The sequence below is a fragment of the Gopherus flavomarginatus genome, chromosome 2, assembly GCF_025201925.1.
Source record: "Gopherus flavomarginatus isolate rGopFla2 chromosome 2, rGopFla2.mat.asm, whole genome shotgun sequence".
NCBI classification, from domain to species: domain Eukaryota; kingdom Metazoa; phylum Chordata; order Testudines; family Testudinidae; genus Gopherus; species Gopherus flavomarginatus.
In genome coordinates, this window is record NC_066618.1 from 301,032,637 (window position 1) to 301,045,140 (window position 12,504).

Sequence of the window (12,504 nt, forward strand, 5' to 3'; positions counted from 1 at the left end):
ACTGTCCCACACAATGAAGCCATGGAAGGGACCTCTGGTGAGTGTACCTTTGTAAATATAAAACATGGTTTAAAAGCAAGCAGTTTTTAGATTATTAATTTGCCCTGAGGACTTGGGATGCATTTGCAGCCAGTACATTTATTGGAAAAGTCTGTTAACATGTCTGCGGATGAAACGGAAATCCTCCAGGGACATCTCCATGAAGTGCTCCTGGAGGTACTCCAAAAGCCTTTGCAGAAGGTTCTGGGCAGGGCATCTTTATTCCGTCCTACAGGGTAGGACACTTGACCACGCCATGCATGTAGCAAGTAATCTGGTATCATTGCATGACAAAGCCTAGTCGCGTATGGTCCCGGTGTTTGCTGGCATTCAAGCAACATCCGTTCTTTATCTCGCTGTGTTATCCTCAGGAGAGTGATATCGTTCATGGTAACCTGGTTGAAATTCAGGGATTTAATTAAGGGGACAGAGATGGCCATTCCTACTATGCTGTTTCCCTGTGGCTTAAAAGAAATCCTTCCTTGCAGGTAGCCAAGCGGCCGGGGGGGGAGGGGTGGGCAGGGTGATTGGCGCTGAGCTTTTTCGTGTTTGGCTAGCAGTGATCTTCCATGATACCAGCCATGCGGTGGGGGGAGGGGTAAAGCGATCATCCCAGAGAATTCGATGGGGGGGTGGTTTCTGCTGCCGCATGTTAACAGGAAAGCAGCAGCACTGAATGGGATTTGCTTGGTATTTGGGAAAGGAGGGCACTGTGTATATGAAGGCTACAGAAGCCGAAAGACAATGGCTTACCATGGCCGCATGCAAGCTGAATTCTGCTGCCTGGACCTGCGTCTGTGAGATCTCTAACACCAGAGTCGCAGGCACTCAATATTAAGATGCAAAATGCGACCTTGTAGTGAAATCACATGTGCTATGTAAGGTGAATAGTGTTGTTCACCGTGAGAGTATAAGCATTGTTCTGTAAAACATATTTTTAAATACTTCTCTCCCTTTTTCCCCTCCCTCATGCACCTGCAAATTTTTCAAGCCTCCCTACTCCATCCAGAAGGCTATCTCAGATAAGGTGGCGGGAAAAAAAAAAAAAAGACGCGAGATGGAATGTTCTCGGAAATCATGGAAGTGACCCGCAATGAAAGAGCTCATCTGAATGAGTGGAAGGACGTGGTATCAAATTACAGGAAAGATGCCAATGAACGTGAGGACAGGAGGGACACTCGAGATGAGAAGTGGCAGCAGAAAGATCAGCGGTGGCGGGATGCAACGCTGGGGCTGCTGCGTGATCAAACTGACCTGCTCCGGCATCTGGCGGAGCTTCAGGAACAGCAGCAGGATCACAGAGTGCCGCTGCAGCCCCTGTGTAACCACCCTCACCATGTTCCATATCCTCCTCTTACATGTCTGGGTGAACGCGTGGGGGGATGCTCCGTGCACCAGCCCACTCCACTCCCGTGGACAGCCCAAACAAAAGGCTGTCATTACTTTGAAATATTTTTAGCGGCCTTTTCCTTCCCTCCTATCCTCCTCCCAAACCACACCTGGGCTATCTTGTCAGTTCTCTTCCTCTTTTTACAATGAATTAATAAAGAATACATGATTTTTAAACGATAGTGACTATTTCCTTAAGCAAGCTTGTAATCGAAGAGGGAGGGTGGGTTGCTTACAGGGAATGAGTCAATCAAGGGGAAGGCGGGTTCATCAAGGGGAAATAACCACAGCAGTCACACCGTACCCTGGCCTGTGATGAAACTCATTTTCAAAGCTTCTCTGATGTGCACCGCTTCCCGGTGTTCTCTTCTAATCGCCCTGGTGTCTGGCTGTGCATAATCAGCGGCCAGGTGATTTGCCTCAGCCTCCCACCCCGCCATAAAGGTCTCCCCCTTACTCTCACAGAGATTGTGGAGCACACAGCAAGCAGCAATAACAAAGGGGACATTGGTTTGGCTGAGGTCTGAGCAAGTCAGTAATGTGTGCCAGCGCGCCTTTAAACGGCCAAACGCACATTCTACCACCATCCTGCACTTCCTCAGCCTGTAGTTGAACAGCTCCTGACCACTGTCCAGGCTGCCTGTGTATGGCTTCATGAGCCATGGCATCAAAGGGTAGGCTGGGACCCCCAGGATAACAACAGGCATTTCAACATCCCCGTTATTTTCTGGTCTGGGAAGTAAGTCCCTTGCTGCAGCTGTTTAAACAGACTAGTGTTCCTGAAGACGCGAGCGTTATGAACTCTTCCTGGCCATCCCACCATAGATGTTGGTGAAACGTCCCTTGTGATCCACCAGTGCTTGCAGCACCATTGAAAAGTACCCCTTGCGGTTTATGTAGTGGGTGCCCTGGTGCTCTGCTGCCAAGATAGGGATATGGGTTCCATCTATCACCCCACCACAGTTAGGGAATCCCATTGCAGCAAAGCCATCCACTATGACTTGCACACTTCCCAGAGTCACAACCTTTCGTAGCAGCAGCTTAATGATTGCTTTAGCTACTTGCATCACAGCAGCCCCCACAGTAGATTTGCCCACTCCAAACTGATTACCGACTGACCGATAGCTGTCTGGCGTTGCAAGCTTCCAGAGGGCTATTGCCACTCGCTTCTCAACTGTGAGGGCTGCTCTCGTCTTGGTATTCTGGCGTTTCAGGGCAGGGGAAAGTAAGTCTCAAAGTTCCATGAAAGTGCCCTTATGCATGCAAAAGTTTCGCAGCCACTGGGAATCATCCCAAACCTGCAGAACTATGCGGTCTCACCAGTCTGTGCTTGTTTCCTGGGCCCAAAATCGGCGTTCAATGGCTACAACCCGCCCCATTACCAGCAGGATCTCCAAAGAGCAGGGGCCCGCAGTTTGAGAGAATTCTGTGTCCATGTCCTCATCGCTCTCGTCGCCGCGCTGCCGTAGCCGCCCCCTCCTCGCCTGGTTTTGCAGGTCCTGGTTCAGCATAAACTGCACGATAATGCGCGAGGTGTTTACAACGTCCATGATTGCTGTCTTGAGCTGAGCAGGGTCCATGCTTGCTGTGCTATAGTGTTTGCACAGTTCACCCAGGAAAAAAGGTGCAAAACGGTTGTCTGCTGCTTTCACGGAGGGAGGGGTGAGGTTGTACCCAGAAACACCTACGACAAAGTTTTTTGCCCCATCAGGCACTGGGATCTCAACCCAGAATTCCAAGGGGCGATGGAGACTGCGGGAACTATGGGATAGCTACCCACAGTGCAACGCTCTGGAAATCAACACTATCCTTGGTACACGGACGCACACCGCTGAATTCATGTGCTTAGTATGGCCGCGTGTACTTGACTTTATACAATCTGTTTTAAAAAACGGTTTCTGTAAAATCGGAATAATCCCGTAGTGTAGACATATCCCCAGAGAGGTGAGTAAGAAAAAGCAGAAAACCTACAAGGAGTGGAAGATGGGAGGGATTAGCAAGGAAAGCTACTTTATTGAGGTCAGAACATGTAGGGATAAAGTGAGAAAGGCCAAAAGCCATGCAGAGTTGGACCTTGGCAAAGGGAATTAAAACCAATAGTAAAAGGTTCTATAGCCATATAAATAAGAAAACAAAGAAAGAAGAAGTGGGACCGCTAAACACTGAGGATGGAGTGGAGGTTAAGGATAATCTAGGCATGGCCCAATATCTAAACAAATACTTTGCCTCAGTCTTTAATGAGGAGCTTAGGGATAACGGTAGGATGACAAATGGGAACAAGGATATGGAGGTAGATATTACCATATCCAAGGCAGAAGCCAAACTCGAACAGCTTAATGGGACTAAACTGGGGGGCCCAGATAATCTTCATCCAAGAATATTACAGGAACTGGCGCATGAAATTGCAAGCCCATTAGCAAGAATTTTTAATGAATCAGTAAACTCAGGGGTTGTACCGTACGACTGGAGAATTGCTAACATAGTTCCTATTTTTAAGAGGAAAAAAAAAGATCTGGGTAACTACAGGCCTGTCAGTTTGACATCTGAAGTATGTAAGGTCTTGGAAAAAATTTTGAAGGAGAAAGTAGAGAAGGACATTGAGGTCAATGGTAATTGGGACAAATTACAACATGGTTTTACAAAATGTAGATCGTGCCAAACCAACCTGATCGCCTTCTTTGGGAAGGTAAAAGATTTTTTAGATAAAGGAAACACAGTGGATCTAATTTACCTCGATTTCAGTAAGGCATTTGATACGATTCCACATGGGGAATATTTAGCTAAATTGGAAAAGATGGGGATCAATATGAAAACTGAAAGGTGGATAAGGAATTGGTTAAATGGGAAACTCCAGCGGGTCGTACTGAAGGGTGAACTGTCAGGCTGGAGGGATGTTACTAGTGGAGTTCCTCAGGGATCGGTTTTGGGACCAATCTTTTTATTACTGACCTTGGCACAAAAAGTGGGAATGTGCTAATAAAGTTTGTGGATGACACAAAGCTGGGAAGTATTGCTAACACAGAGAAGGACCGGGATATCCTACAGGAAGATCTGGATGACCTTGTAAACTGGAGTAATAGTAATAGGATGAAATTTAATAGTGAAAACTACAAGATCATGCATTTAGGGGTTAATAAGAATTTCTCTTATAAACTGGGGACGCATCAGTTGGAAGTAACAAAGGAGGAGAAGGACCTCGGAGTATCGATTGATCCCAGGATGACTACGAGCCGCCAATGTGATATGGCCATTAAAAAAGCTAATGTGGTCTTGAGATGCATCAGGTGAGGCCTTTCCAGTAGAGCTAAGGAGGTGTTAGTACCGTTATACAAGGCACTTGTCATAAATATAAAAGGGAAGGGTAACAACCTTTGTGTGTGCTGTACTATAAAATCGTTCTTGGCCAGAGGTACAGAATCACTTACCTGGAAGGGGTTAATCAATTCAATTAACCTAGCTGGCACCTGACCAGAAGGACCAATGGGGAAAGAAGATACTTTCAAATCTTGGGGGGGAGGGGAAGGAGGGAGAAGAGAAGGGTTTTTTTGTGCTCTTGTGTGCGTTCCCTCTTGAGACGAAGAGAGGGGCCAAGCAGGTAATCCAGCTCCTGAAATGATACATCTAAAATTACAGAAATTGTAAGTAATCCAACACATTTCCTTCCTATTATCTTTTGTTTTAGCTTGTGAATTCTCTCTATCCCAGAGGGAGGCTTATTCCTGTTTTGTAACTTTAAAATTGAGCCTAGAGGGGAATCCTCCATTTTAAATCTTATTACCCTGTAAAATTACCTTCCATTCTGATTTTACAGACGTGCTTTTTTTACTTGTTTTTTTAAAAATAATAAAGTTCTTCTTTTAAGAACCTGATTGGTTTTTAGTGTCCTAAAAACCCAAGGGTCTGGTCTGTGCTCACCTTGTTAACCAATCGCTTGGTAGATTATTCTCAAGCCTCCCCAGGAAAGGGGTGAAGGGGCTTGCGGGGAGGGTATTGGAGGGGGAGGGATAGGGCTCCAAGTGGCCCCTCCCTGAATGTTTGTTTAAATCACTTGGTGGTGGCAGTGATATCGTTTAAGAACAAGGAAAGGAATTTGTGCCTTGGGAAAGTTTTTAATCTAAGCTGGTAGAATATAAGCTTAGAGGCTGTCTCATGCAGGTCTCCACATCTGTACCCCAGAGTTCAGAGTGGGCAGGGAACCCTGACAGCACTGGTGAGACCTCATCTGGAATACTGTGTGCCGTTCTAGTCTCCCATGTTCAGGAGGGATGAATTCAAACTGGAACAGGTTCAGAGATGGGCTACTAGGATGATCCGAGGAATGGAAAACGTACCTTAGAGAGGAGACTCAGGGCTTGGCTTGTTCGGCCTAAGCAAACGAAGGCTGAGGGGAGTTATGATTGCTCTCTCTATATATATCAGAGGGATAAATATCAGGGAGGGAGAGGAATTATTTAAGCTTAGTACCAATGTGGACACAAGAACAAATGGATATAAACTGGCCATCAGGGAGTTTAGACTTGAAATTAGATGAAGGTTTCTAACCATCAGAGGAGTGAAGTTCTGGAACAGCCTTCCAAGGGGAGCAATGGGGGAAAAGACATATCTGGCTTCAAGACTAAGCTTGATAAGTTTATGGAGGGGATGGTATGATGGGATAGCCTAATTTTGGCAATTAATTGATCTTTGATTATTAGCAGGTAAATATGCCCAATGGTCTGGGATGGGATGTTAGACGGGGTGGGATCTGAGTTACTACAGAGAATTCTTTCCTGGGTGCTGGCTGGTGAGTCTTGCCCACATGCTCAAGCTTTAGCTGATCACCATATTTGGGGTCGGGAAGGAATTTTCCTCCAGGGCAGATTGGCAGAGGTCCTGGAGGTTTTTCACTTTCCTCTGCAGCATGGGGCACGGGTCACTGGCTGGAGGATTCTCTGCACCTTGAAGACTTTAAACCATGATTTGAGGACTTCAATACCTCAGACATACGTTAAGGCAGGGGTCCCCAATATGGTGCCTGCAGGCACCATGGCGCCTGCCGGGGCGTCTAAGTGCGCCTGCATACTGGCCGGCGAACGAGCATCCGCCGAAATTTGGCGGCAACGCCTCTGGATGACGCCGCTTGTCGGCGGTATTTTGGAGGATGCTCATCCACCGCCACAGTCCTCCATGGTGCCAGACGAAAAAGGTTGGGGGACTACTGGGTTAGGGGGTCGATACAGGAATGGGTGGGTGAGATTCTGTGGCCTGTGTTGTGCAGGAGGTCAGACTAGATGATCATAATGGTCCCTTCAGACCTTAAAGTCTGTAACTGTAAAGGTAATTGTGCTCTTTGGGAAAAGGTGTGAGATGGACTAAGATGCAGAACCCCAACACGTCAGTGCTCACACTGCCTGAGAGTTCTGTTCACCTCACCCGCTGGGGCAGCTTCTCCACCCTGCAACGGGCACCTGTGCTCCCAGGCCAGGTATGGTACAAGGACCTTGAGAGCTCACAACTCCCTTGCTACTACATTCACAGCCATTATCAAGAGCTGCCACAGCAACTGGTTTCGAGTCACACTGGTAGAGGAAAGGTCACTCCAAGGACAGCACAGCAGACCCTCTTTCAGGATCCCCCAAGGCACGGACAGCTCTGGGGCACTGCGGGACAGCTGCCACTTTCCTGCTACTTCCCAGCAGGAGGCATTTTGCTTATCCACACAGAGGTGAGGGTGAGGAGTTCGGAACGAGGGGCAGGCTGGAAGGAAGCTAGGGGTTCCCACATGACACATGGACAGTTTACAAAACAGGTGCCCAAAGGCAGTCACAGGGCTCAACAGCAAACCCCCTTACGTGCCATGGCCTGGTATAGACACTACTGTTTAGAGCACTTCTGTCACCAAGTGCTCCAGGCTCTCTGACCTGCTCCCTCTCACCATCATCCAAACCCTACGTGCGCCACCAATACCCCAGGCTGGGAAGAGCAGACTTCAGGGCACAGCAGTTTCCAGATCACAGACAGGGGGACTGGAGCCTTTGTGGGCTCCGGCCCCAGAACAGGGGATTTACCCTGAAGAAACCAGGATCCAGTGGCGTGCGCAGGGCTCTCAGCCTTACCATGGCAATGTTGTAGCAGGTATTGAAGAGAATGGTGAAGTCAGGATCTTCCAGCCCGTTCTTCAGGTCTTTCAGCCTCTCAACCATCTCATCTCTGTAATTGTGGGCGAATCCTACATGCGAGACAAGCAGCACACTTAGCAGAACTGCTCCTCAGGTGTGACTTCCCCACGTGCTTTATACCTGGCACCAACACAGCACCTCTGACATGGTCGGAGGTCCCAAGACTGGATCATTATGCCTCTTGGCTGCCTGCCCTCCCCCGGGAGTTGGCACACTATCTTCCCCATCTGAAAGCGGGGCTAGAAAGGTGAAGCGACTCACTCCAAATAGCCCCCCGCAAGCCAGGACTAAACCCAGAGTCTGAACTCCCAGCTCTGTGGTCTAGTCATGTCTGCAGCCCCACCAGCCTCCCTTATGTTGTGTATAGTCTGCTTTTCCTCTGCTGCGTCCCACAGCTCCACGGACGCCTTCCAAGTGGAGGAGCGCCCTCTCCTGGGTAGAGCTTCCTCCTCAACGCCAGGACCACAGATATGACACGATCTGTGCTGCTCAGTGCCAGTCACAGACCAGGGCCCAGCGGTGCTAGTTCTGTTTGTACAGCTCAAGACAAAAACACTTTCATGGAGCGGACAAAAAAATGCATTTTTCCACAGAAAGATTTTCTGCATCAGCATCTGGTTTCCAGGCACTCCCGGGTACCAGGCAGTAGCAGTGGAAGGGGGATTTCCCTCCCCGCTGTCTGCCAGGCTACAGGGCTCCCTCAGCACTGGCTGGTGCAGACTGTCCTAGGCAGTGACGCTGCCTCCCCCTCCTCATCCCTTTCGTTTACCTTCATAACACAGCTGTATGCAGAGTAGATAGTAGGCGCAGTCCACAGCACGCAGGCGAATGCTGGCAAGGGAGTCTGAACACCGGGGGGAGAACAGTGCAACCAGCAGCCCCAGGTTATAAAAGGGCACCACGGTCTGAGCAGGAGAGAGGGAAACACACATATGGGTGTTAATGAACGGCATGTCCTTGGTATGCAGCATTAGCAGGGCAAGTGGAACAGGTCAGGAGGTACCAAGGGATCAGCTCTGGGCCCAGTTCTGTTCAATATCTTCATCAGTGATTTAGCTAATGGCACAGAGAGTTCACTTATAAAGTCAGTGGGCGATACCCAAGCTGGGAGGGGTTGCGAGTGCTTTGGAGGATAGGCTTAACATTCAAAATGACCTGGACAGACTGGAGAAATGGTCTGAAGTCAGTAGGATGAAATCCAATAACGACAAATGCAAAGTGCTCCAGTTAGGAAGCAGCAATCAGTTGCACACATACAAAATAGGAAATGACTGCCTAGGAAGGAGTGCTGCGGAAAGGGATCTGGGGGTCATATATCAGAGGGGGAGCTGTGTTAGTCTGGATCTGTCAAAGTAGCAAAGAGTCCTGTGGCACCTTATAGACTAACAGACGGATTGGAGCATGAGCTTTCGTGGGTGAATACCCACTTAGACAGATCCATCCGACGAAGTGGGTATTCACCCACGAAAGCTCATGCTCCAATACATCTGTCAGTCTCTAAGGTGCCACAGGACTCTTTGCTGCTTTTTGGGGGTCATAGTGGATCACAAGCCAAATATATGAATCAGTGTAACACTGTTGGAAATAATAAATTTTTTTTAAAAAGCAACCCAACAACAAACGAACATCATCCTGGGATGTATTAGCAGGAGTATTGTAAGCAAGACACGAGTAGTAATTCCGCTCTACTCCATACTGATTAGACCTCAACTGGAGTATTGTGTCCAGTTCTGGGTGTCACATTTCAAGAAAGATGTGGACAAATTGGAGATTTTATATATCTATATAGGCTAGAAAACATGGCCTAGAAAAAATTGGTTTTGTTTAGGCTGGAGAAGAGACGACTGAAGGGGACATAACAGTTCTGAAGTACATAAAAGGTTATTACAAGGAGAAGAGCTATTCCCCTTAACCTCGAAGGTTAGGACAAGAAGCAGTGGGCTTAATTGCCGCAAGGGAGGTTTAGGTTGGACATTAGGAAAAACTTCCTAACTGTCAGGGTGGTTTAAGCACTGGAATAAATTGCCCAGGGAGGTTGTGGAATCTCCATCCTTGGAGATGTTTAAGAGCAGGTTGGACAAACACCTGTCAGGGATGGTCTAGACAATACTTAGTCCTGCCATGAGTGCAGGGGACTGGACTAGATGACCTCTGGAGGTCCCTGCCAGTCCTACAGTTCTATGGACCAGTGCAACAGGCCGAGCAGGAAGCAGGGGATTGAGTTTCCCACTCGCCGCACCCCCATTGTGAGCCAGGTGGTGCAGGGTCCCCATTACTTGGGGGATGGGCATGTCCTTACGCTGCATTTACTTACACTGACATTCAGTGTGTCCCGGTAGAACTCCAGCAGCACGGCGCTGACTTCCACCGCTCGCTCACGTTCGTGCTCTTTGCTTGACCGGATCCACGGGCCTAGATGCTGCAGAGACAGACCCCAAGACAAGAATTCAGAGGTGGCTGAAGGCTGGTCCCGAGCCCTCAGAGACCGTGGAGTCATATGGCACAGCCCACGGGCTATGGCTTCTACAGAGCATCGCATGCTGGGGCCTATCTGGGTCAGAGTGACACCAAGGCAGGGGACGCAGTTATGCTCAGGAAGATCACTGCAGTCTGAGGATGGGCCAATTCTCAACTCTGGGTTCAGGGAACTCCCAGGACCAAGTCTGCCAAGGGCAGATGCTGCCACTCCCCATCTATCTACACCACGTGTCCTTTGGTCCACAGACGGCCCAGCTGAACTCCCAGTCTAGTCTGTTGAACAAGGAGAGTACGGGACACTGAGACTAGGGGTGCTGCTGTGTGGGGCTCAGCAGACACAGGCAGCCCAGCTAGCCATTGTGTGGGCAGAGTACTAGAGGTGGCTGAGAGATGGGCACCTTGCTCTAGGCCTCAAATACCAGAAAACAAAGTTGAGAGAAGTGGACCAGAAACCCTCAACATCTTCTTCCATTTGCTCAGCATTAGGGTGGCGTGCAGCCAGCTAGTTGGTAGCCAGGAGCGCTCCTACTCTTCCTCCCACCCCCAAGACCCTGGTGCCACCCACCTCAAACATGCTCTGCAGTCCACGGGGAGTCAGGTCCTTCTGCAGTATGCTCTTCAGCAAGCCCTTAAGGGCACTGATGGTGTCGTGGTAGAGTGTCTAGAAGGAGGAAAAGGCACGATGTTATTGTCCAGCTGACCGCTCAGATCTGTCCCAGTGCAGTCGGTCAGGCTACAGAAGGGCACTGAGGTTTGCATGAAGCCTGGGCTAGCAGCTTGCTGCAGTAACTGGCATAACATGGAGCAGCAGCAGCAGCCTTCCTCTTGGGTACAAAGGTGCAGCGCACAAGATGCAAGGCCCAGCAAGCGAGGCCTCTCATAACTGGATCTGCTTGGCCACATGGTCTAGTGACCCTGCGGGTTGGAACTCTCAGCAGGGAATGGCTCCAGCTTAGACTGCATGGCACCTGCTACCCGGGGGTTGGGACAGGCAGCACCGACGTTTGCTAGGCTTTAAAACCCCTCCCCTTTCCGAAATCCACTACTTCCTGACTCACTAGCACGTCTCCAAGTGTGACAAGTGCCAGGAGGATCTTCAGGCCCCATGTGATGCATTCTGGTTCACAGAAGTTATCCCAGAAAACAGAGAGGGTTTCAGACTCTGGAGGAAAAGTTTGTAGGCGCTTTATTAAAAGCTGGTTTGAGCTGCCTGCCCCTGACCTCTGGTTAACAGGACAAGCCCAGAGATACGGCTTCAATTTCTGCTTTGCAGTTCATGTGAAAGCTGCCCTGTAACTGCAGTACAGACCTTTAGGGACTACTCTTTAGCCGCATGCTGCAATGGTTGGGTGGCGAATAACCAAGCTGTTATTACAGCTGAGCCATACGTAGATCTTCCAACAAAACCCCATCATTTCAGCCCTAGGGGCTTCCAAAGGACGCTCAGGGAAAGACTCCTTTTCCACCAAACGGCCAGTTTTCCAGGTGCCTGGATTGTTCTGATTTGACTCTGGGAACGTGGTATTATACACACAGAATTTTTGGAGGCTTATCAGGGTTTTCCTCCTTGTGTTTTGTGAGCAGGTGTTTACGGGCCAGGTTTCCCCAACAGGCGTTGCACTGGTTGAGTGAAGGAGAAGTGATGCCCGTATGACACACGGTGCCCAGCTGCCCCGGAAAGAAACCGCTGACAAAGAACGATGTGGCTCATGGGACTGGCCTGGCACACACAGCTTTCCACCACTGTTAGTTCCAGTCCAGCTGAGGTCAGTGACTAGCAACACCTGAAGAACAGCGTTGAGAACAGACATGGCTGCCAAACACCAGCTCTGCATCCCATCGGTGCTCTGCCAGAACAGGCTCCAAGCACCACGCAGACTATTAGCTCAGACAGCTCCCGTCCCACCTCAGCCCACTGGCAGTTCAATTCTCTACCTCCTTATGCAAGGCATCTGGCATGTGCCCATCTCTTTCCTTCAGGACGTCCAGTGGAGGAAGGGCCAGCACACTGCTCAGGCAGGTATTAATCAGTTCGACGTGGTCAGGCTCATTAAGTGGAGGCTCCAGTATGCTGACCAATGAGTTAAGGGTGCAAGTGAGCAGCTACATGCAGTTCTCTAAAGGGAGCTGCTCCACACCCGTCAGCCAATAGGAAGCGTTTTAATTTGCCGTCTTGCTGACATAGCTGCGTAGCCAATGGCAGAGCTATTCTCCATATCTGTGTCAGGAGCAGTGATGTGCTGCAGGATTTTTAACTCTAGCTCAGAAACAAGCTCTCTCTCTCGCAGAATTTAAAACGAAGAGTGAGGCCCTTGGCTTTCTACTTTGCATGACGAGATTTTAGTGCAGAGCCTGAGCAATAAGACCAAGATGGAGGGCTATTAGCAAGCTCGTTAACACAGGTGAGGAGCAGAGGTGGGTATGGGCACTAGCTAGAAGT

The 12,504-nt window shown here is 49.3% G+C and overlaps 1 protein-coding gene across 5 annotated transcripts in view; it reads right to left on the reverse strand.

Moving 5' to 3' along the window:
• The window catches only part of MROH1 (maestro heat like repeat family member 1), a 127,440-nt gene that overhangs the window by 44,507 nt on the left and 70,429 nt on the right, over positions 1-12,504 (reverse strand). For 3 of the 5 annotated variants that reach the window (XM_050939326.1, XM_050939327.1, XM_050939328.1), the window contains 5 exons: positions 12,000-12,135; positions 10,630-10,725; positions 9,901-10,005; positions 8,356-8,491; positions 7,524-7,636 (listed from right to left, as the gene is read on the reverse strand). In XM_050939326.1, coding sequence (XP_050795283.1) covers positions 7,524-7,636; positions 8,356-8,491; positions 9,901-10,005; positions 10,630-10,725; positions 12,000-12,135 — 586 coding nt within the window. Of the gene's footprint in view, positions 1-2,547; positions 3,113-4,814; positions 5,036-7,523; positions 7,637-8,355; positions 8,492-9,900; positions 10,006-10,629; positions 10,726-11,999; positions 12,136-12,504 lie in introns of those variants that run through there. The other 2 variants (XR_007772494.1, XM_050939329.1) reach the window with 2 other exon arrangements.